The sequence below is a fragment of the Eucalyptus grandis genome, chromosome 9, assembly GCF_016545825.1.
Source record: "Eucalyptus grandis isolate ANBG69807.140 chromosome 9, ASM1654582v1, whole genome shotgun sequence".
Lineage (NCBI taxonomy): Eukaryota > Viridiplantae > Streptophyta > Magnoliopsida > Myrtales > Myrtaceae > Eucalyptus > Eucalyptus grandis.
In genome coordinates, this window is record NC_052620.1 from 40,926,350 (window position 1) to 40,952,138 (window position 25,789).

A 25,789-nucleotide genomic window follows, 5' to 3' on the forward strand; every position below is an offset into this window, starting at 1 on the left:
AAGAGAGGGGGAAAGAGGAGAGAGAGAGAGAAAGAAAAGAAAAAGTTGGGGGGGGGCAAGAAGTGACGTGATGAGTGAAAAGTGGAGAAAAGAAAGAGAGAGAGAGAAAGAGAGAAAAAGAGGAAGGGGGAAGAATCGCAGAGGCGGGAAATCACGTGGGGAAGCTAGGTTTTTTTAAAGATTTATGACCGGTTCCGGTTCCGGTTCCCGGTTCCATTTTCTAGGAACCGGCGTTCCCGGTTCCGGTTCCTAGAAAATGGAACCGAACCGGAACCGGTGTCTTTGGAACCGGGAACCGAACCTAACCCTCCGGTTCGGTTCCCGGTTCCCGTTCTACCCGGAACCGTGCTCACCCCTAGTAAGAATAACAAATGATCTAGAATATTACTTCTCGCATTAAAGGCGCGCATCTCCCTCTCCCTATTTCCCTTAGAAGGCGCATGTTGCTGGAGAAGAAAAGTCAACATTGGTGTGCAACTCTTGTCCATATTCAACAAAGTCAAAAGAAGAAAGAAAGCTCCAGGATCATCTTCTGGAGGAGCTTTGATCTTACCAATGATGTGGCCAGGTTTCGAACAACCGCCGAGAGCTATAGTTACAGCTCATGACCAAGGAAGGAAATTCCTTTCGTTCAGAAGCGGGTTGATGAGACTTTGGCCGTGAGATTCTTAGAGAAGGCCTTTGGTTGAAGGAGTTGTAGTCGGCGATTTCTTGCCGGCATCTTGTTCTTCCGTGGTGACAACACAGCAACAAGGTAACTAGAAAAATGGCCAAAACAAACAATAACAGGTTAGGCTTGAACCCACTCGATACCATGATAAATTTAGAGAGAAAGAACGCAAATGCAATTTGACGAGGTTCAGCTAAGTAGGACTACATCCTCGAGAATCCTCTCTCAAAGTTTTGTTATGAATTCTTTGAGAGAGGGATTGTCTTTTTATTGATAGATGTTCATAATTATTTTGCTGAATTACAAGGAATGTACAAGGTAACAATTGAACAAAGAAAGAACACCAAATCAGGAGAATATCCTATAATATTCTCCTACCAAGATAGGAGGATCCTCTGAATTTGGTCAACAGAAACACTGCAAGCTGTCACATTGGTATATATCTTTCATATTTTCGCGTACCGCCTACAGTCAAAGTATCCTAATACAAGTATTATATGGATTTGCCATTTTCTAATCTACCTTGTTCGATGCTCTTCTCATTCCGACATTGGAAGGATTATCGGTGACATGAAATGTCGCAGATTTAAATGTCCTCTTAATTCTACATGCATATACAAGCACTGATGAGCTATCTATATCATTTCTTTGGTTAAATATTTGTGCCATTATACTGCAAATCATCTTAAGAATATTTTTTGGTGCATTTTAGTGTCTAAATGATTAAGTTTACGTTGCTGATTTTTTAGGTCCCGGTTGTTCCTCCCTCGCCTATGGAGGGAGGGAGGTAGGTAGGAACTCGGACCATTCCGAGTCCACAGCGATGGCAAGACTCTTTACAAAATAAATTTGCATGGAATAATGGTGAAGTATCTAAAAAATATAGTGTAGTCTTTGCAAAAGTATTTCACCTTTTCTTGTAGCTGACAGAGCGGAGTAATTATTTGTTTTGCGAGGCCAGCTGCGAACGTGCTCCTCCTAGAGTCTCCGGCTGGCGTCGGTTTTTTTTTAATTCTAACACGACGGCGGACTATAGCTCGAGCGGTGAACAGCAAAAACAGCCGCAGACAATTATGTATTCTTGCTAAATTGGCTGGAGAGGTTTCCCGAGTACAAGGACCGGGATTTTTACATTTTAGGCGAGAGCTACGCGGGTCATTACGTGCCTCAGCTCGCTCGCAACAACCTATCCAACAACAAGAAGGCAAACAAAACCCCTCAAAGTGATTATAGTAAGTTGTTTTCATAAATGGCATGGTCTTTATCTATATTAAATATTGAACGATGCGTGTTTGACCATTGGAAACACCTAACGCCTATGCATTCACGCCGGGAGTGGACTAACCACGCGTGCAATGCAACATAGAAGGATACTGAGAAATAAATAAAATAAAAAAGTAGAGAGAACAAGAAAGTGACAATTTTTTTTTTTTTTTTAGTTCCACTTCTTTTCCTCTTGTAAAGAAAGAAAGAAAGAAAGAAAGAAAGAAAATTGGTCACCGATCATAAAAGTTTATGTGCCTTCCATTAAAAATCTTATGAGAATCATATGCTACATCTTCCCGTTAGCTTGATCAATACCACGATTCTTATTTTATCTCGCAAACTCCAACCTATATGGAGTTGCCATCTCATTATTCTGAATTTGACTTAGTACTTACTAAAGGATCACGATAAATAAAGGGACTAAATTCGTAGTGCGAGTATAGGGGCATTTCGCTTATTGTGTGTATTCAAACATGCGAGACATTTTATAAGGAAAGGAAAATGTCAACGCCACAAATATGCACGCGATGAATTGACATAATATTCCTTTTTTTTTTTGTCTTTTTCCTTTCTTTTTTTTTTTTTTTTGGTTTATGGCTTTTGCTCATGCATGCAAGGCAAAAATAAAGTATTATTTATTAACTTGACAGCTGTCATCATAAAAAAAAAATTAGGAAAAGTGTCAAATTTTTTTTTTTTGTATTTGTGCCAATTTAGTTATAAATATTTTATTGGTACTAATTTAGTCATAAACCTTTTGATTTTATGCTAATTTAGTTTTTCTAGCTAATTTTGACCAGATTTTACTAACATGGACATTGATCGGCTAACGTGACATGGCTGATGCCGATTGGATAACTTTTAATAATATTTAATATTTTTCGAATATTTTATTTTGTATATCATTTATATTTTCTTTTTTTTTCCTTCTTCTCCTCCTTCCTCCAACCGATTGTGGGACCCAACAACCAGCCAAAGGCGATGGTCGGTGAGGTCAAAGTCAACCTCACCAGAGGCCACAAGGTCTTGTCTGCGAGGGCTCGAGAGGGCTACGCAAGGGCAAGCCTCACCAACCCAGCGTGAAGATGCCTTCATGGCTCGGGCAGCCTCAAGCTAGCCTCGCCAGAGGTTGGGCAAGTCTCAGCCTCGCTAGATTTGGCGAGGTTGGGCCTTGCCAATGGCCGACGAGGCTTGACCATTGTCACCCGTGCTAGGCCATCCTTGCGACTTGGGAGACTCGACCTCGCGAGAATGGGCGAGGCTGAGCTTGGCCCATGGCCAGTGAGGCTGCCCTCACGGCTTGGATGGCCTCGAGCCACAACCTTGCCAGAGGCTAGTTGAGGCTTGACCTAGCCGAATATATGTCAAGACTTGATTTCCATCTTCTCTTTCATCCGATCTTCTATATATACAGTTAATTCAAATCCAATTCAATTAAGTTCTGTATATAATTCAAATCCAATTCAATTAATCTCTCTCTCTCTCTCTCTCTCTCTCTCTCTCTCTCTCTCTCTCTCTCGTGGCTCAAAGAGGAAGGAAGCTGAGAGCAAAGAGAATGGAGAGAAACTCTAAAACCCACTCTTCTCTCCTTCTTTTCTCTTTATGTATTCTGTCATCCCTTGTTCAAATCCAGGGAAGGAAGCTAGGAGATGTTCTTGATTCTCTATACATATCGAAGTCGGAGAAGTCAGGATTGGTACGAGCCTTTTCAGGCAAGCAATCACCATGGAGTTCTCAACTCTAGAATTTATCTTCAAGAAGGACTGAGGGAGAAAGACAGGATCAAAGGTTGCCTGGACAACCGTTGGTCAAATCGATCACTATGGTGGATATGTCACTGTAGATGAATCAGCCGATCGAGCATTTTATTATTATTTTGCTGAAGGAGTGAGAAATGAGGAGTCGACGCCGCTTCTTTTATGGCTTAAAGGAAGTGTGCTTTAGTTTTCCCAATTTCGCTTGATCACCAGCGTCTTTTTCTGATTTAGAAAGCAATGTAAAGTTTTCTTCTCTTTCAATGCAAGTACAGTGTTCCCTTTACTTAAGAATTCATCACGGGTTTTATAGTCAACGTCGTAGTTTCACGGTCATTTCAGACTGAAATGAAACTTGGTCATTCAATGTACCTACTTTGTCACGAAAGCTAAGCATGTCTCTATTTGTTGTGGTTGGCTATTTATCACTTTGGAAACACTGCAAGCTGTCACATTGGTACATATGTTTTATATTTTCACGTACCACGTACAGTCTAGGTATACTTGTTGACACCTAAAAAAAAAAATAATTAAAAAATAATTAAAAAGATTAAAAAAAGAAAAAAAAAAAGTTTTAAAAAAAGAAAAAAGTTGGGGCCAATGATCTAAATGTGACTAGCCAAGCTCAGGAGGTCAGATTGGAATTAAAATGGCAAATTGGGGCAAAAATGCAATTTTCAAAAGTTGAGGGACCAATTCGCAAATTTTGTAAAATTTCACCCGAGCCCTTAAATCATCATCTTAGCCCCCAATTAAGTTGAAATTGAACTTGGGTCAGGTCTAATTAATCGAATTGGGCGAAAATGACCGAATTACATTGAATTGGACATTTTCGGGCAAGAAAATGGCCAACTTTGAGGGACTCTCTTGCAAAATTGGGTGGAGAAAATTGCGAAAAATGGTCAAGATCTTAATCTACTATACATGAGGTTGCTAATTGATCAGAAATCGCGGCCAAATTGATGGATTAAAGCACTCAAACCAGCTACCAAAACCCAGCCCACGGTTAGGTCTTAATTCGAAGCTACTAAGTAGGCATATTGGTGGCCCCACCATATCTCACTCAGCCGCCCATTTAGCTCGATATTTGCACGTGATGGAAGACCATATATAGGAGTGCAGGTGGACGGAAATTGGCCAGGGATAAGCCGCTGACAGCACGGGAAAATCGCAGCAAAGTTCGCACACTCAACAGCTGCAGAAGTTAAAAAATTTGGCTAAGTCAGAAGAGTAGGTGAAGTAGCCCTGTTGACAGGCTTGGTAGGTGGACAAAAGGCTGACCAAAAATCCCTTAATTCGGGGGATAAGATCATTGAAGCAAGGTCTTTCAAGGGATGAGAGAGAGGAGACGAGAGGAAGAGGACAGAGCTCGGAATCGTTCCCCAAGGAGGCCCTCAGAAGCAACTCCAGAAAAGCAAACCCAGAAATTCCAGATCAACCTTTTGAGAGAAAAGTGAGATTTTCACAACCCTTCGGGAAAAATTAGCCAAAACCTCCAACTAGAGAGTGAAACTTCATTCAAAGATCTTTCCAACCATAGGTCGCACGTCCCAAATGGAGATCGGGAAGGCCTCCTAAAGCCCCCCGAAACAGTGCCCTCCTGGCGGGCCAAGAAAGTCCGAAAATTTTTCTAAGTGTTGAGACTGGTTGGTCACGAGTGAGGAAAGCCAGTGTTTTTGAGAAATTGGAGAGACAAATGAGGAAAATATTGACTTTTAACCCAAACTAGAATACATATATTTTGGCGTGGTGTCAAGTTTTCCAACAAAATACGTCTTGAAGTCTAATGTTAGAGGTCAATGAAAACCTTCGTTGTCAGTTCCTTTTTTTTTGCAGATCTCATTTCCAGTTGAAGAAGCCAACTTCCACGTGCTTTCAGAGGACAATTTCTCGGTTTCCTTGGCCAAGAACCACTTGAAGAGGAAACTAGGAAGTAAGGTAAGCATCCTAGATGTATTTATTTTCGAGTTTGAGCATGTTTTGATCATGAAAATCAAGAGGAAAACCGGCCCGGAAAACTGATTTCTGAGGTTGAAATTTTTCTAAGTGTTTGAAATCTCTTCAAGAGTGTTGCATGTGTGCTTCTTGGAGAGGTCGTTTTGATGTTGTTCGGTGGGTCATTCTCTGTGATGTTTATTGCATTTGAAAGCTCATATTACCTACTTTCATTCGGATCAAGTGATGTTTCCCTTAGATCTCGTATGTGATAGGTGTCGGGGCTTGAATACGGGCACTCAACCTGTTTGCTTGACTTGGGTCCAAACCCAGATTTGCAAAATCAGATCAAACCCGCATATTTGATGACGATTCCAACTTGATTTTCGTGTGTTTTAAGCTGTGTTTTTTATCTATCTTACTCCTTGCATGTTGTAGTTTAACCTTGATGTTTTAGTTCCACATAATATTGCTCATGAGTTGAGATTGAAGACCGCAAACATGGCCCGAGGAAGCTGATTGGGGCTAGTTTAATGCACACCAAGTGTTCGACAAAATGCTCAAACTAAGCTTCGATCTTGAAACGGTCGATTTGAGCTTGATTATTGTGATATTCATGTGCTGTGTTACTCCATGTTAGCATAGATCGGTTTAAGGAATTATTATTATTTTTAAAAAAATAATTAAAAAAGAGAAAAATATGAAAATTTCAAAAATATCAAAAATGTTAGATAGCATCAAATTAGGATATAAATGACATATATGAAATTTTCCTAATTTTAAAAGGTCATTTTCCTAATTTAATGCTATTTTGGTATTTTATAACCATTTTTGTAAATAATCCATTTTGTGTAGATTAAAACTATTTAAAGTAATTTCATGCATATAGAGTAATTTCATGCATATTTGAACTCTCATTTTGCTCATGGGGTCCCTGTCCCGGGCGTGATAACAAGGCCATGTAATATTATTTGCCCGACTTGTATCGGGTTTACCTTTTTCGTTTATTTTCAAGTCATTTCAATTTCTTGGATGTTTACTTACGCGCCGCTTTTCATTATTTTGAGTGTAAATTTCTCTTCTAAATTATGTTAGGATTAGTCTAGACATTAAAAAAAAAAACTACAAAAACATTTGCATGGACACTTAGTGGTTTCATAAAGATTATAATTGGTAATCAAGATTGTATGGCCATTTAGATAAACAACATTCCAAGTTAGTGGTACCGCAAGGGCGCTAATAGAAACATTGGCGTAAACAAGTCCCCGTTCCTAGAAATCTCTGGTTGCGTATGAATCGAGACAACACTCCCGTGTCTTGATTGGTTTCTAGCCGACCTCAATAGGCTAGTGGCGACTCCTAAAAATATTTAGGTTGTTAATAATTGAAATATGAAATCCAACGTCGCGCGAGGTATGGGCTTGGGAGAGCCCCGCCTAATTTAGGGCCATTGGTCCGCTTCTTTAGGCAAATACCCCTAAACCTTCTTCCTTTTCCCCGGACGAAAAAAAAGAGGTCGTGACAATACTAATAGAAGTTATTATCAGGATTTGCCATATTCTAATCTCCCTTGTTCGATGCTCCCGTCATTCCGAATTGGAAGGATTATCAGTGATACGAAATGTCACAGATTTAAATGTCCTCTTATTTCTACATGCATATACAAGCACAGACGAGCCATCTATATCATTTCTTTGGTTATATATGTATGTCATTGTACAGTAAATCATCTTAAGAATATTTTCCGGTACGTTTTAGTGAGTAAATGGTTAAATTTACGGTGCTGATTGTTTAAGTCCCGGTTGCTCCTCCCACACCTATGAAGCAATGCAGGAACTCGAACCATTCCGAGTCCATAGCGACGGGAAGACTCTTTACAAAAATAAATTTGCATGGAATAATGGTAAAGTATTTAAAAACGTAGTGTACTCTTTGCAAAAGCATTTCAACTTTTCTCGTGGTGACGGAGCGGAGTAATTGTTTGTTTTACGAGGGCAGCTGCAAACGCGTTGTTCCTAGGGTCTCCAGCTGGTGTCGGTTTTTCTTATTCCAACACAACGGTGGACTATAGCAAGAACGGAGACAACACAACAACCGTGGACAATTACAGGTGGGTTTGGTTCAGCATTTTGAAAACCTATTGAGAAAATGTAAAGTAGTTTAGCCTAAAGGACTTTCGACAAATGCAAAGACTGTTTGGTAAACTATGCTTTGAGAAGCAATTTTGAAAGAAATGCCACTTGTTAGAAAACACATTTGAAAAGCCATTTGAATTATTAATATTATTTTTTTAAATATTTGTTTTAAATTGAAAAAAATAATATATGCAACTTTTTATAAATTTTGACAATAATACTAAGAAAATCAAATGCATATATATATATATATATATATATATATATTTTATAGGGATAAGTGCAATAGAAGTCTTAAAATTTGTCACGAAAATGCAATTGAGTCCTAAAACTTGCAAAAAGTGCAATCAAGTCATAAAATTTGTCAAATTGTTTCAATCGAGTCCTAAAATTAACACCGTCAAACTTACTAACGGAAAATGTTGACGTGGCGCGGATGTGGCATTTTATATAATTTTCATTTTCCACATGGCTTTTTAATTTTTTTATTCAATTTTTTAAATAGATTTAAAAACTAAAAAACTAAAATTTATTTTTAAAGATTATTAAAAAAAAAAAAAAAAAGACAAAATGGCAGCTCCTCCCCGTTGCCGCCCATCGCCGGAGGGGCTAGCGACCTGGGCAGGGGTGGCTGGTCCTTGCCCATCTAGGGCGAGGGTCGCTGGCCCTCACTTGGGCCTTGCCCTAGCCGGGTGAGGTGCCGGCCACCCTTGCCTAGGGCCGGTGACCATCGTCGGCCCCTCCGGCAATGGGCGGCAGCCAAGGAAGCACCGGCCTTTTTAAAAAAAAAAAAAAATTAGCTTTTTTCTAGTTTTAAAATCCAATTTAAATAAAAAATTTGAAAAAGCCACATGGAAATAAAAATTCATTTTAAATGTCACGTCCGTGCCACGTCATCATTTTTCGATAAAAAGGTTGACGGTATTAACTTTAGGATTCGATTGAATCAATTTGACAAGTTAAAGGATTTGATTACACTTTTTACAAGTTTTAATACTAAATTACATTTTGGCTATAAGTTTTAGGACTTCTATTGCAATTATTCCTTTTTTTTTTTTTAAAAGACCAAACCCTTCATCGGATTTTTTTAAAATTTTTGTTTTTTTAAAATTGAAAAAAAATAATGTATGCAAACTTTTAAATATAAAATATGACAATAATGCTAAAAAAATCAAATATATATATAATTTTTTTAAAAAAAAAAAGACAAAATCCTTCGTTGATTTTTTTAATTTTTAATTTTTTTTAAATTGAAAAAATAATGTATGCAACTTTTTAAATATAAATTTGAAAATAATGCTAAAAAGTCAAATACATATATATATTTTAAAAAGACCAAAACCTTCATCGGAATTTTTAAATTTTTTATTTGTTTAAAATTGAAAAGAATGATGCATGCAACTTTTTAAATATAAATTTTGACAATACTACTACAAAAATCAAATATATAAATAATTTTTATAAAAAGACCAAAGTATATTTACCATTTATATATATTTGATTTTTTTAGCATTATTTTGGCATTTAAAAAATAATAATAAGAATGGCAAAATCAGAAATTTGAAAAATGGGTGATGATAGTTTTGGAAGAAAAAAGAAATTTTTGCATTTTGCCAAATACTGAAAACTCAAATCTAGTCCTTATTAGCATTGGGTTTTCAGCAGTTTTGAGTTTTCAACATTCTCAATACTTACTTTTACTTAAAAGTTAATTCAAAATGGTTGCTAAACAGTCTAACATTTCCCCAAGAGACTTTGGAGGTTAAAAGCCCTTTGGGAATGCTGAACTAAACACATCCTATGTATTCTTGCCAAATTGGCTGGAGAGGTTTCCTGAATACGTGAAGCGGGATTTTCACATTTTAGGCGAGAGCTAGCGGGTCATTACATGCCTCAGCTCGCTCACAACATCCTATCCAACAACAAGAAGGGAAACAAGACCCTTATCGACCTCAAAGGGATTATGGTAAGTTGCTTTCATAAATGGCATAGTCTTTATCTATATTGAATATTGAATGATGCGTGTTTGACCAATGGAAACACCTAACACCTATACATTCACGCCGGGGGTGGAATAACCACGCGTGCAATGCAATAGAAAAGGATGTTGATATATATATGAGGGTCATAGATGAGACCGCATGGGGAGCTAGAATGTCTCTCTTGGTTAGGCCGTGATAGCCTTTCTTTCCTATCTAGTTTTTGCTACCCTAACCTCGGAGTGAGGGGACCAGTCTAATCAAAGCGAGGGGACCAGTCAGCCCGAAGCAAGTCCATCTATTAGACCCTTCCTATGGTCCCCTTTTTTTCTTTTTTTCTTTTTTTGGTAAAGATAAGAAAACTGTGGTCCCCTATTCGTATCAATCGGATGAAGAAATCGGGGTATATATATATATATGGACAGAGAACTAGAAAGGGACAATTTTTATTTATTTATTTTTAGTTACCACTTCTTTTCCTCTTGAGAAAAAAAAGAAGAAAGATGACAAGGGGCCACCGATCATAAAATTTTCCGTGCCTTCCATTAAAAATCTTATGAGAATCATACGGTACATCTTCCCGTTAGCTTGGTTAATACCACAATTCTTATTTTATCTTGCAAACTCCAACTTATATGGAGTTGCCCTCCTGTTATTTTGAATTTGACTTAATACTTACTAAAGGATCATAATAAATAAAGGGATTAAATTCGTAGTGCAAGTATATTGGCATTGCACTTATTGTGTGTATTCAAACATGCGAGACTTTTTATAAGGAAAGGAAAACGTCAGACGGCACAAATATGCGTGCGATGAATTCACGTAATAGCAACGTATTGTAAGTACGCTCTTCCTTTTTCGCCTTTTTTTTTTTTTTTTTTTTTAGTTTATGGCTTTTGCTCATGCATGCAAGGTAAAAATAAAGTATGATTTATTGACTTGATGATTGTCATCATCATAATTTTTCCGTGAAAATATCAAAAAAGTCATAAACCTTCTAACTAATTTTGGCCAAATGTTACTAACTTTGGATAATGATAAGTTGATGTGGCGCGGCCAATGCCGATTTGGACATATTTTAATAATATTTTAATATTCTTCAAATATTTTATTTTATATTTTATTTTTCTTTGTTATCTTCTCCTCCTCCTTCCTCCAGCTAGTTGTCGGAACTCGATGACTGGCCAGAGGCGACAGCTAGCGAGGTTGCACCTACGAGGGCTCGAGAGGGCTGGCCAAGGGCAAGCCTCACCAACCCAGCGCGAGGCTACCCTCGCGGCCTAGGCGGCCTCTAGCTAGCCTTGCCGGGGTTAGGCAAGGCTCGACATCACTCGATTGAACTCGCCAAATCGGCAAGGTCGAGCCTTACCCATGGTTAGTGAGGCTTGACCCTCGCTAGATTTGGCGAGGACGAGCCTCATCGTCCGAAGATAAGGCCACCCTCACGGCCTAGGTGAAGCTCGACCTTGCTAGATCTAGTGAGGTCGGGCCTTGCCCATGGCCAATGAGGCTGTCGTTGCGGCTTGGACCTCCTTGAGCCAACCTCACTAGAGACTGGTTAAGGCTTGACCCTCATCAGCCATCACCTCTAGCTAGTCATCAAGGTTCGACGACCGACTGGAGGAAGGAGGAGAAGAAGGAGAAAAGAAAAATAAAATAAAATAAAAAATAAAAAATTCGATAAAATATTAAAGTATAATTAAAAGTTGTTTACGTCAACACCGGTCCTATCACATCGGTTGATCGATGTTCAATCAGCAAAATCCGGCCAAAAATAACTGGAAATGACCGAATTAGTATCAAGTCAAAATGTTTAAAATTAAATTGACACTAAGTGAAAAAAAAAAAAGTTTATAACCGGCATCAATAAAATGTTTAGGACTTTTTTTTTGACACATTTGCAAATTTTCTTCTCTATATATAGATATGTCAATATATTTTAAAGATCGTATTGACATTTCAATGCCGTGTCATAGCTCTCTTTTGGCCTCTCTACGTTAATTGAGCGTGCAGTCATGTTGCGAATGCACCTCTTGGAGAAAGCAAATGGTCGAATACCGAGCTCGCACACTTGACATGATACTTGGCCATTAATCTATTTTCCACATTTAACATCATCGACACGTAGAAAAATCTCTTTAGCTGTCATAATGAGGAGAACAAGTGTCTTTGTTGCCTGTTTTCATCATTGGTGTTGCTAGTTCTTCAATTGTTCTATTCGCTATAATGGATTTTAACTAACAACTAAGCATGTGCTTATTATCGTAGTCAACTCGAGGAATATTTGATACCAATGCCGCATCTTTTAATAAAAAAATAATGTGGATGCTGCATCGTCATTGCTGTAGTAGGTTTTGGACTGTAAACTAATAGCGCCATAAAACGCACCTCATGTGATGCTTTTTGTCTTTCCTTTTGTCTTTCCTTTTGTCTTTCCAGCGTATCATAATTTAGAATTTGGGTTCATTGAATCTGGTGCTTCTAAAAATTTATCTCTGTTAGTCATCATTCTATGGCCAAATGGAGCCCTTGGGCTTAGAGAATGTATATGGATTAATCGAACATGCGTGCAGATTGGAAATGCAGTAATCAACGATGAGACGGACCAACGCGAGATGTTCAAGTACTTCGCTACGCATGCATTGATATCGGACGAAACAGGATATGCGATTCAAAAAGCATTGCAACTTCTCACCGGATGCCACCAGTCAAGTAAGCCAGTACCTTTCGGCCGTGCAGGATGCGAGTAACGACGTTTTTCACCTTCAAATTTACAACATCTACGCCCCTTTGTGCTTCTCTTCCAAGCTCACATCTCATCCCATGAAGAAGACCAACGTGAGCTCAAATCCATCTGCATTTTTTGGTTCCCTTAAACTTTTGCACTTTTGTAGGACAATTTGAATAGCCTCACCTTAAATTTACATTGGTCATCCATTTTAGGGTTGCGTTTTGTTTTCTCAGATCATGGACTTAGACCCGTGTGGCGACATCTATGTGCATGCGTGCATGAATAGAGAAGACGTGCAAGAGGCACTTCATGCTAACGTGACGAAGCTCGATCACGACTGGGAAGAGTGCAGCGAAGTTGTTATCCAGACCTGGGAGATAGCCCTTCCACCGTCCTCCCTCTCCTCCAGGAATTCATGTCCAGTGGACTCCGTGTTTGGGTGTTCTGGTGAACAAAAAAACAGAAAAATCATGCTGCCAACAAATTAATTGTTGGGAATCATAAAGTGAAAATCATGAAATTACACTAGGCAATATCTTTACTATCGGAATTAAGATTTAGGGTTACAATTACAGAAGATATTGCCTTAATATATAGCAAAAGTCTATGGCATACAAGTTATAGAAAAAAATTGAATGCATACTATTAGCAATACTATTTTCCTTTTTGCTCTATCATGAAAATAAATGTACGTCATTAACAGTAAAAGGCCTCTCTACTAACATCACTTTCTTAGAGGACCCCACAACTCTATCAATTTCCCACTTGGAGATTGATATTAAAAACAACAATATTCTTTTAGTCTTCCCTTGTCTTTATCAGCCAAATTGTCCTAGTATAATGGCCTCCTCATCGCTAACCACAGAGGCCTGCTAAGGTAATGCACATCTTGAGTTTTTCGATGGTGACAATCTTGGTTAATATATTTGCTAGATTTTTTGCACCAAGAATTTTCTTCAACAACAGTGTCCCATTATTTATCAGCCGACGAATGTGACAATATTTTAGTTCAATATGCTTGTCCTCGAATGAAATAACGGATTTTTTTACTAGACAAATAGCACTTTGATTGTCATTAAAATTAACATTGCTATCTTGCAGGGAATTCTTCAACCAAATCATCTCTGATATCAATTGTTATGAACGAGACTGGTTAAAGAGAAAAAAAATAAGGAAGAAGACACACGGAGTTTTACTTGAAACACCTTTTCAAAATCAGAAATGGAAAAAACCATAATTTAATATTAGGTGATCTATTTACTATCAGTATCAAATTTCTAAGTTACAACTACAAAAGATAATCTCACAATATATAGCAGAAGTTTTAAGATAGATAAGTTCTAGTAAATTAGTGGTAGAACTTTATTCTCTGTTTTAACATGAAAATTTTATGTATGCCATTAGCAGTAAAAAGCTTTTGTGTTTTAATATCACTTTTCTCTATCATAATCCACAGCTCCATTGGGAGAGAGGGGAACACAAGGAAAGAGTTGAACTTGTTTGTTCTTTAGGGCTTAAACATGACGATGTTTAATTTAATTGGATAAGTATTAGCAAAGATTATGCACCAATAGTCCATGGAATGTGGATAAGTATTAGCAATGATTATACACCAATAGTCCATGGAATGTGTCGTTAACGTCTAGCCTAACTAACAAAAAATGTCAAAATCCGTGGTGCTCACAGTGAGTCTCATGGAACAAAGTAAATAGTTCGATATAGTTTTTTTTTTTTAGTCAGTCCTACTATAATCCTATTCTAACACTCATTCTCAGACTTTTGCCCTTGCCTCCTTGCAGGGCGTGGGAGTTGAAACCCACTCTTGAAATGAAATCGTCCCCACCCCAATTCCCCTTGAAAAGGTGGGGATTTGAACCCCCAACCTCCCCCTTCCAAGTTGGAAGGATGGCCACTGGGGTGAACCCCCAGTGGTTAATAGTTCAATATAGTTCATCGGTATTATATCATGTGCAAAAATGAGTTCAAGACAATGGTAAAGGACTTACTTTAAAAAAATAATAATAATTTTGCGGGCCAATGTATTCACCTTATATACCGACTGGAATTCCTCCTAACTAGGTCTCTCCCATGGACATAGTTACACAAATCAACGCATGCAAATAGATCTGGTATTATATATTTGGCTATCACAAAATGAGATAATTAATACCTATTTAAAAGTTACACGTGGTATATGATATCAAGTGAAGCAAAAGTTGACAGAGCATAACATAAATGGATTTGTGAAAGCAATACCAATTTTTTTTTTTTTTTTTTTTTTTTTTTTGTATCGGAGGAACCGCTTTGGCCGACAGCTGCCACATAAACCCCCAGGTGACGCTAGCCCAGGACCCACCACCAGGGCACTACACGTAATACATCTAATGATCTGCCAGCCTCCCTGCAACGCAAGTTGCAGGGGCTTCGAACACCTAACATTTCCCTTCAAAGGCAGGAGCCTACTCAGCAAAGCCACCACGGTCGGTGGTAGCAATACCAAATTGTTCGTATCTCTTTTAAGTTAAATCTATTTGACTTTATTAATGTTTTTGGCAGCCACTATTTCCACCCTATTTAATGCTAAAACCGCTCATTAGTAACTAGATGACCAAAATACCCTTCAATTAATTTTTCACTTTTTAACTGTTTCATTATTTTTTCCTGGCCGAGTCCTTCTTTTATTAAGTTAATGCTTTTGATACGACGTGCTTGTTGCCCAATCAAAATGAGCAGAGAGGTACATAAGAGAAGATTACATTGATGTTGTTGTCTCCTCAAATAATTATTAGACTGTCTTGAATCCTTGAAATTTCAAACGGACTTGTCCCTGTCCCTACCCCCACGCCAAGCCTAACATCGTATGCCACCTCCATCCCCGGCTTTCACACACCGTGCACACGTCACATATCGGTCACTCGCCTCTAAAGTCGCAGCATGACATCCCTCTCCTTCCTCAGATACGCTCTGCTCAGTTTGCATCTCTCTCTCCATCGTCACATCGCCGCCTTGGCCCTCGCCACCACTCCTCCCTGCCTTCAGCTCGAAGCCCGTGTCACTGCAGACTTGGCTCAAGAGCTCATTCGAATTCCCCAAATCAAATCAGGAGCTTTTGTGGGCTCGGATCAATACAGATTGAGGTCATGGCCATTGCTAAGCATGGGGCCGAGAAGGCCTTAGTAAGAGATAGAGCGGGAAGAGAGAGAGAGAGAGATCAGACAAACAAAGAGAAAGAGAGGCATGAGTAAGGAGAGGGTGCCGGTGGTTGAATCAAGTGGTGGTCGTGTGGTGTCTAGCGATGGTTTCATCAGAGGTGGCTTCAATGGCAAGGGTTATTCTCTCTTATGCACCTCTCTAGAGTAAAGAAAAAAGTACATTCAAGTTGAAGCAAAAGCATCAAGTTATTGAAGGAGAGAGTGAAATCCTACCGTGAGGAGACAAAGGGAGAATAGTTAAAAAGTTAAATTTTTAATTTGAATGTAATTTGATCAATCATTTACAAAGTGCTTATTTTAGTAATAACCGAGTGTAAATAGTGTTTGCCTTTTCTTTCTTTTCTTTTTTCCACCTTATATGATTTTGTTAATTCTCGATTGTCCTCGCAGATGTTGGTTCATAGAAGACTGATATTTGATTGTGTTGGGTATTTTCTTTTAATTAAAAGAAAGCCCAATTTTGTGCAAAATGGACTTGGATTGTTTAAAGAAAAAAAAAAAAAAAGAGGATTTCGGGCCGGCCCGCGCTTGCCCATTTCGGGCCACTAGCTTCAGCGAACCGGGTTGGTCCCAACCCGGAATCCGACCCGGTCGTTTTTATAATATATTATTATTTTAATAAAAATATAATAATACAAAATTTAAAAATCTAAAAATCTAAAAAATATTTTCCAAAAATCAGAAAATCCAAAAATAATTTATATTTTCCAAAAAATAGAAAAATCCGACGATCCTTTTTATTTTCCAAAAATAGAAAAAGACAAAAAAAAATGTGGTTTTTGATTAGTTTTCTTCAAAAATACATAGAAAACACTTGAAAAACCCAAAAAAAAAAAAAAAAAAAGTGTTTAACTTCTTGGAAACAAATATTAACTTATTTCATGTATTCCAATTGCTTATTTATGATGCATGGATTTCTATTTTCTTAGTCTCGATTAAGAATTGAATCCTAGATATCGTGATTAGTATAAAATGCTGCATAAATGCTTTATTGATATTTAAACAAGATTAGGTACTGGAAATGCATTAGTGATTAATTAGTGTAATCAAGTCCCCGATCCTAAATTATCTGGTTGCGTAGGAGTGAATTATTTTTCTCAATAGTTCAACTGAGTTTCTAATCAACCCACCATAAATCGATTAGTGGCGACTCATATTTGAAATTGACTTACAGGTTAAAAATTCAGATCATTAGTCGTGAATTGGTGGGCTTGGGAGAGCCCACGCTAAGCCTAATAAACTGAGTGAACCATTAGCCTCCGCACACGCCTACGCATAAGAGGGCGCCCAAAAATGAGGTCGCGACATACATATAGGTGCAAGTTTATCAAATTGTTCTCCATTATTAATTAGGTTTTAGGTCTAAACATGATTAGTAACTTATGTAAAGTTTAGTAATTTGCTAGGAAGTAAATTTTCAATATCTATAGCGATTTTGCCATGTGTTCTCTAATGAATTGGTAGTGAGTTTGGATATTTAAAATTATCGGAAGTTAGTAACACTTAAAATAGTCGATGACCTTTCATTAGGGGTGTGCAACCGAACCGGGTCAACCCGGTTCCTGGATCGCCCACTCAAAAAACGGGTCGGGAACCGGTTCCGGTTGAAACCGATCCGGAACCGGTTCCAACAACTCGGACCTGTTTGAATCGGTCCGGAACCGGCCCCGAGGGATTACCCACCCGGAACCGGTTCGACCGGACCGGTTTGGGAACCATTAAGCCACCCCAAAAAACAAAACGCGTAACCCTAATTTCTATCTTTACCTCTCTCTCTCACGAGTCTCACCCCCTTCGCGGGCTGCTGCTACCTCTCCTCCTGAGCCCCGTCCTTCGCGGCCGGGCGCCACCGCCGCCGCTTCTCCGCCCGAGCCCCGTCCCTTCGCAAAGCTGCTTTGCTTCTCTGCTTGAGCCCCGTCCTTCGCGAAGGCCGCGCCGCTTCTCGCTTGAGCCCTGTCCTTCGCGAAGCTGCTGCTGCTTCTCCACCTGAGCCCCGTCCCTTTGCGAAGCTACTGCTGCTTCTCCGCCTAAGCCCCGTCCTTCGCGGCCGCGCTTCATTGCTTCTCCACCCGAGCCCCGTCCTTCATGAAGCTAGGCGCCACCGCCAGAAGCTGAGCCCCTGCTTCTGCCCGTCCTCAGCCCGTCCGTCCGAGCCCCTGCTCACCCATAAGATCTGCAGCCGAGCCCCTGCTTCTGCCCTGCAGCAACTCTAGCATCACCCGCTCGCCTTCTGTCCTCACCCACGAGATCTGCTTCTGTCCTCAGCGTTGCCCGCCCGCCCGCCTTCTGTCCGCGACCTGCAGCCGAGACTTCTCTGCTGACGCCTGCACCCGCAGTCGCACCTCTGCTCGCCCGTGCCTCCCTCTGCCCGAGCGCTAATCCCGATTCCTTCCAACGCCGCCTCTGCTTCTGTCGTCACACCCCTCGCGCTCGCACCACCGCCTCACAGTAACAACTTGATTGAGCTGAGCAAGTTCAATGTTTCCTTTAATCCATTGATATCTGGCGTGATCCCTGCGACAGGGTAGTTAGGTACGTTTGAGATAGAGTCCTTCCTTGGCGACCCTCTGTTGGTCCTTCAGTCTTTCCCTAATCGAACACTCCATCCACCGCCAAATCACACGAGATTAGGCCAGAAGAAGCCTTCGAAGTTTAGGGTATTTCCGGTACTCTTTGCTCTGGCTGTTGCTTTCTTATCATTCGGGATCTTATCATTCATACTTTTCTCGTACGTCAAGAGCCCGCTTGACTTACATGAATACTGTTAGAAGAAATAAAGTCTTCACTAGGTATTGTTCAGAAGCATTTAGATAAAATTATTATTGGAGCATGCATCAGATTGCATACCTTTTTTCAATCAAGATACTATGATTTTAGGGGCAGGATAGTAACGATGTTCTAAACACAACATGAATTTGGACTTAGGATAGCGACAATCTCAGTATCATCAAATCTGAAGCTGAGAATATATGTGCTGCACACATGGGTTGGTGTGACGATCCCCCTTATTTTAGCCCTCAGGTGTGACAATCCCCCTTATTTTAGCCCCTGAGGTACTTTTTATAGACTAAGGTAATCACTTGGCAGGTTTGACATACTGGCATATTCAACAGAATACTACTATAGCAAGTTCTACTTTTAAATTGTTTGTGTGCAAGAATTTTTGCATCTAATATGTGTATTTCATTACATTATCTGCAGGTACATATCCTCAGCAATATAACATTTTGCTCGAGAATCTTGGAGAGACAAGTTCTACTCTCTTTCTTTTCCTTTTCTAGTGATGTTATGAGGTACAAATTATTTGCTACAACGGTGGATGTGCTTATGCTGATCGATATGAGTGTTAAACGCTTTATTTTAAATATGAGTGTTGTACATCAATTTTTGCAAAACAGATTCCAATATAAACAGGGTTGACCCTGTTCCCGGACCGAAAAAACAGGGTGGGTCTGGAACAGGGTCCAATGTAAACAAGGTCGGGAATAGGGTCCCAAAAAAGAGAACTGGTTATAACAAGGTCGGGAACAGGGTCCAGGTCTAGACCCTACTCACCCTAGACCCGATCACCCCTACCTTTCATACAAAAGAAAAAGACCAAGTTTCGATATGTTTTAGAAAGTTGAACTTTTCACATTAACTAGTAATTTTCTTCTCAAGAAAGGAAGAAGGATAACAACTTGTGAATGTGACTAGTGACGACATTTCGTAAAAAAGTTCGTCATTTCAACCAATTGGTAAGTTCCACAAATAAATATTAGTAAGCTATTGAAACAATGAGAACTTTTGAAACAATCTAATCAATGTTGGTACATAAAATCAAAATCTAGCAATTTCATATTATTGACTTTAACACGTTGGTAAGCTATGCAAATAAATACTGGTAAATTACTGCAAAAATTTGTAATTTAACAAAATTAAATAAATGCCAATAACTAGGTCAAATATAGTTGGTAGTTTCATATAAGAGTTGGTAAATTAAGTTCCACAAATAGATATTGGTATATTGGAATAGTTGGTAATTTTGAAGAGAGATGATAATTTTATACAAGTTGGAAAATTTTAATCCATTGTTAAGCTCAAATAAATATAGGTAAGATTATTTGAAGAAATGGTACTTTTCAAACTATGAAATAAAAATTTGTAAGTGGACTCAAATAGGAGTTGATCATTTGGTATAAGAGTACTAGTTTTGTAAGTTGGTAAACTACACAATCAATTTTATATAAATTATTGGAAAATTTGGTAATTTGGACATGATCACATAAATGCCGGTAACTACCCAAATTAGAGTTGGTAATTTCATAAAAACTTTATCACTTAGGCTCTGCTTTCAATGTTGGTAAGTTATTGGAATGGTCAGTGATTTTTGTTAGTAATTTCGTGTCGAAGTTGGTTATTAATATGTTGGAGTGCTATGATATAATTGTTGGTAAATTATTGAACAGTTTGTACTTTTGAAGGAATTAAACAAAAGTTAGTAAGTGGACTAAAAAAAGAGCTGGTAATTTCATATAACATTTGATGACTTTGATTGAGTTGTGCAGATAAATATTGGTAGATTATTAGAATAGTTAGCAATTTCGAAACTATCAAATAAACATAGATAACTAGCTACAATAAGAGTATGTAATTTCATATAAAATTTGGTAACTCAAGTAACACATATAAGAGTCGACATATTAATGGAATAATTGGTTATTTTGAAAGAAGTTTGTAATTTCATGTAACAATTAGCAATTTAAACACATTGGTAAGCTTGACAATACTGTGTACAAAAAAATTGTAAGAGTTGTACTGTTCAAACAAGTTGTTCATATAGGAATTGGTATTTTTTATATAAAAGCTAGTATGGTTCACGAATTAGTACTGCCAAGCTCCGGAATATATATCAGTAGATTATTGAAATAATTAATAGGAGATGGTAAACTTGTATACGAGTCAGTTACTTTAACACACGTTGGTAATCTCTATGAATACAAAATGGTAAATGGTTGGAATGATTCCCAAAATAACTAAATACAAGTTGCCAAGTGACTCAGATAAGAGTTCGTGTTTCTTCAATTAGTTAGTAACTTAATCAGAGATATATTAGTAAAACAGTCAAACTATAAATTGGTAATTTGTTAAATAGATAGTAACTTTAATACGTTAGTAAGCTCCAACAATAATATTGGTAAATTATGACAACCTTTAGTAATTTTAGAATAATTAGACTAAACTTGGCAAGCGATTCAAATAATATTTGTTAAGTTAAAATAGTTGTAAACCATGATGTGTTTTTTTTCACACTAAATCTATGATTTTGAAAAAAAATCTTGAAAATGATCACTTATATTGATTACAAAGTCAAATAAATGAAAATTATTTTTATCATCCATCAAAATAGTTAAGCATAATTTATTGTTAATAATAAACAAAAACCATTTACTAATTATTCTAAGTGATAACCAATCTTCTTAAGGAAAACAGTATTCAAATCATTCATTTCTCCCAAAATAAAAGCACCATGGGAGAAAAGTTGACAAATCAGTCAAATTAAAGTTGATAATTTCATACAATAGTTTATAAGTTCCACAAATATCTTTTGATAGATTACTAAAACAGTTCATAATTTTTTGAGTATAAACAAATGTTATACTTTCCAAAAACAATAAACGGGTAAAACAAGTTGCTACGCATTTGAGAAGTTACCAACTTCTCTTTATCAGCACGGAACGATATCCCCTTTTTTCCCTCCCGGAACCCTAGCAATCTGTTAAAAAAAATGTGGAGCACTAACTTAAGTTTCTCATCTTCAGAAACGCCCTGCATTAAGAAGTCCCTTAGATTGCTGATATCATGCCAGCAAGCGACATGTGCTCCTACTGAAGGAGATAATGGCTTCAGTCAGCATGACATATGACTCAATGCAATGTATGAAGCCAAAATTCAGGAGATCCTCGCCCACAGCAGATGGACAGCGACGGTATATCCTCCTTGCCAACGGAAGCATGCATGGAAATGGCGCATTTAACTCGGGTGGGTATTTGTTTTGTCAGCCTGCACGAGGACAAAAAGGTGAGGAAAGTACACTTCTCAAAGGCTCGACATATATTTAAGAACCAAATATGAGGGTGTTGTCTGTTGAAGTTTGATTTGACAATGATGTTTTTGGATGTTGGGAAAGAAATTCATCAGGATTAAGCAATTTCTCCGATGATTGTGCGGACAGAAACATGAAATTGAATTAAATGCCTGTTGGAGGTTGCGTGGAATGGCTGTCGCGTCAAACTTCTTGCGAAAGGTGTTTTGTAACATTAGGCATATTAAATAACCTCCATCTTTACTAAATAACTGCATCCAATGCTTAATTGTAACATTCGGCAGATCGGGTGCATTTCCAAGCACTGTACAAGTATACATCCTATAATGTTCAACAGTACAGAGACTGAAGTCCCTCAAGACCCTGAATCTCTCTTTTTCACAAGCTCGTATTTCTAGATATCGTAACCACTGAAGCTTTGAAAGGTTTGGAAGTTTTTCAATGTCTTAGCACCCAAAAAATGTTCCCGCTACTCCAATGATTCCATCTATTCAAACCCTTCAATCTCACGTAGACTTCTGCAACTTTCAAGATTCCTCCAGCTTTTCATAACGAAGAATGAGAACTCTTATCATTCTCATTCTCCAATATCTGCTCAAGCTCTTTGATCCCCCCATCGACACTTGCAAATCAGAAAGATCACCATTTAGGATATTAGAGACCAGTAAATTCTGCCAATATTCTAAGATCCTAGTGTTGCAGCGATGGCTCTCAGATGTCTCTGACAAAGATATGGCATGCAAATGGTTCAAGAAGTCGGTTGTAACACGACCTTGGCAACATTAGTCTTACCTGATTGGTGGTTGTGGAGGCAATAGCAGTACAGCACGCTAGATTGGCTAGCTAGCGGTTGTGGTTAAAGCAGTGATAAACCACCGATGATGTGCTGTGTAAATGTCTTAGTCATACTTCATAATAGCGACTTGTCAAATGCAGATTAAAGCTCCTATATTGCTTAATAGTTGAGTGGGATGAGATTCTATACGATATTACTGGATTACTAATTTACAATGACAAGGATCTCTTTCCTGAATACATTCAAGCAAACCAAGCATGCATTCACAAGGCCAGAAAATAGAAATCCACAACATCATAAGTCACGCAAATTCATGAGTTAACAAATAACCCATCGACAATGTTCTTCAGTTCCCATTTTTCAATGATCCAACCACATCGAGATCATTTCTCCATCCTTGGATGGTCTCACAGTCATAGCGCTTCTCATCCTGTGAGAAGGCCTTTTGCATAAGGTCCAGATCAGCGCCAAACTCATGGAGTGTAATTGAAGATAGCAAAGATTATTTCTTTCCTTTCTTCCCTACATTCAACCATTTGCTCCAACTCCTTGGGGCACTTTCTACTAGAAAGATATTCTCTGCTCTTTTAGAGAGAATGGGTACGAAGAGCCTTTCTTGATGGCTTCTAAAGGATCAGGGGCAATCTCTTCTCCTGCACGGAGCTTCCTCATTGTCTTTAATGACCATGACAGCGGCATCTAAAAGGCCATCATAGAGAAAATCAGGGTACCCTTTGTGCGTATCCGATCCCCTTAAGCTAGAGAAAACCTCATAATCATATCCTGGTGTAGCAGAGACGCACAAATTGCTATTTACTAGGACAAGCATTACAGACAAGTCGCTATTGACTTGGGGTGCATCCAATTTGGCATTTTCATGAATGGATTGTGCCATTCTTCTCTTGCAGAAGTCATTTGAGAAATTGACAGAGAAGATGACTGAAATTACCGTCGCAACACAGGGAATCCACACTGACCAAGAAAGCAAGAGGTCGCCACCGAAGTACGTAGCTTTGAAACCAATTGTGATCGGATGTAGACAGTGCAGCCCAAATGGCGAATTACAGAGTGAAAGTACAACCGACAATGGCACAGTTAAGTAAGGTGGAGATCTTTGCCTGGTTCCATTATTGCTTTAGTACGATGTTAGCTCCACTTCCACAACAGCCAAACCGGGGATTCCTCCTCTGAGCACCTTTCTGGTCGTTCCCACAAGTCTTCCTCAAGTTGATTGAGTTGTCGGGTCGATGATCCAAGCATTACAGGAAGCAGAGGTCAAATGCTTCACTTATTAGCCGCTCAAATCAAACCTCCCAGGGGCCAGGGGGATCATTAAACATCTGAACCGTTTCCAACTGATTCATTTTGCTTCATATTCAATACCCATCAAACACTATAGGCATAGAACCCAATCAAAAAACAAAATTTATTGCCGAATCTAATTATGGTTCGTTTATCGACGACCATTGCCAATCAACAGAATTCAACGAACAAAACTCCATTTTTTTTAAGGGGGGTCAAGGAAAAAGGAAGGGAAAACGAGAGCAGAACAGAGAAAACACAATCAACCCAACTCAAGTTGCCATGATATTTCCTGTATAAAAATGTACAATCAATTGATCAAAACTCACTGCTTTGCTCCTCCCATCCGAGAAAACAAGGAAGAAAATGCAAAGCGAATGAGCACTTACCACCAACAAAACCATAATCCCCCAAGACACAATCACTTGTTCTCCCCCAAGCCCATCAATCTCTTCAAACTAGGAAAAAACGCCGAATCGTCCGAGAAAGACGGCTTCTTTTCTCGCCGCAGGTGCTCCTCGACCATCTCCACGACGGACCTCGCGGACAGGGGATGGAAATCGGCGCTCCAATTCGACACGAACTCCGCCGCCATATTCCTCCGCTCGCCGTTCTCCATCCTCTCCCACCTCCTCCTCAGCTCGTCCTCCCTCAGGGAGAAGTAGCCGCAGAACTCGGCGAACAGGAGGGCCCGGCCCTTCCCCAGGGCCTCGTCCTTCTGCTTCTTCTGGGCGTGCACCCTCGCGACCTCCTCCGCCAGGGCGGACGCGATGTCGGCGTCGCCGGTGGGCCTCTTGGCCCTGCACGACACGGAGGCGGGAAGCGGCTTGCGGGGGTCGAAACGGAGGGGGAGGAGGCGGGATTTCGGGGGCCGGGGCAGGGCGTGCAGGGGAAGGACGTGGATTCTCAGCGCCATTGGAGGGTCGGACTGCTTCGGAGAGGACGAGGATTCGAAAGGAGGACGACAGTCGGGAAGGAGGATTTGGGGAGGGGAAAATCGACTTGAGTGCGGCTCTAAGGGGTTCTTAAAAAAATAATTTGTAGATTTCTAATGAAATTCACTTCACATTCGCGTATAATTTTCATATTCCGACCCAAAAAAAAAAAAAGGCTTTCGTATGATATGCATGATTGTTTCTGTGTTTGTATGAAAGTCTACTACTGATCATCATGTGAATGAATTCTGATCATATTAAAAATCTTAATTTTTCTTCATTGAGAAATGAGAATGCTTAGGCTATGAAATTACTAGTTTTGAAACATTTAGTAACTTTTAGAGAATGTGTGCGAACACTTGTTGCTATTAATTATTTAGACATGATTAGTGAATTTTGATGAAAGGAAGAACATTCCACCATTAATATTTGTAATGGTATATACAACCATTGATGTACTAACAACAAAAAATAAGATTTTTTTTCGTCATGGCTAATATCACTAGACATACAAATAAGTATAGACCTATTTATGTTTACTTTTCCAAAATTGGAAAGTAAATTTTAACAATTTAGTCACACTTTACTTATTAGCTAGTTTTGACTCATCGCAACTTATATAAAACAAAGTATCGGTTGAATTTGCAAAAATTGAAATAATTTTGAGGGGCAATGTTTTAATTTGGGAAAGATTTCAAAATGTTCCGATTTAGATACTAATGAAAATGTTGATTATGTAAAATATACGAAAAAGGAAAAAATTAAAGTAGAAGACCCGTAATCATAATGTGCCATCTCGCAAATGTAGAAATCCAAATAGATCACACAAATCTAATTGCTACAATTGCATAGGGCCTCCAACCAGGGTCCAAAATTCCAAATAGATCCACCCCAGTGATGGACGTGTATTAACATACAAGATGGTATCATATCAAGCTACCCAAGAACCTTTCCAGAATCTCGACTAGCTCGTTCATGCACCACTTTGA

General features: G+C 38.9%; 1 protein-coding gene and 1 pseudogene across 1 annotated transcript; one reads left to right on the top strand and one right to left on the bottom strand.

The window, feature by feature from the left end:
- The first annotated feature begins 3,585 nt into the window (after positions 1-3,585).
- LOC104420054 lies at positions 3,586-12,921 on the top strand (annotated as a pseudogene).
- Positions 12,922-24,286: 11,365 nt separating this feature from the next.
- On the bottom strand, positions 24,287-24,781 carry LOC120288557. The gene has a single exon (XM_039302620.1). It carries the CDS (start codon positions 24,779-24,781, stop codon positions 24,287-24,289), a length of 495 nt encoding a protein of 164 aa, XP_039158554.1.
- Positions 24,782-25,789: the final 1,008 nt, after the last annotated feature.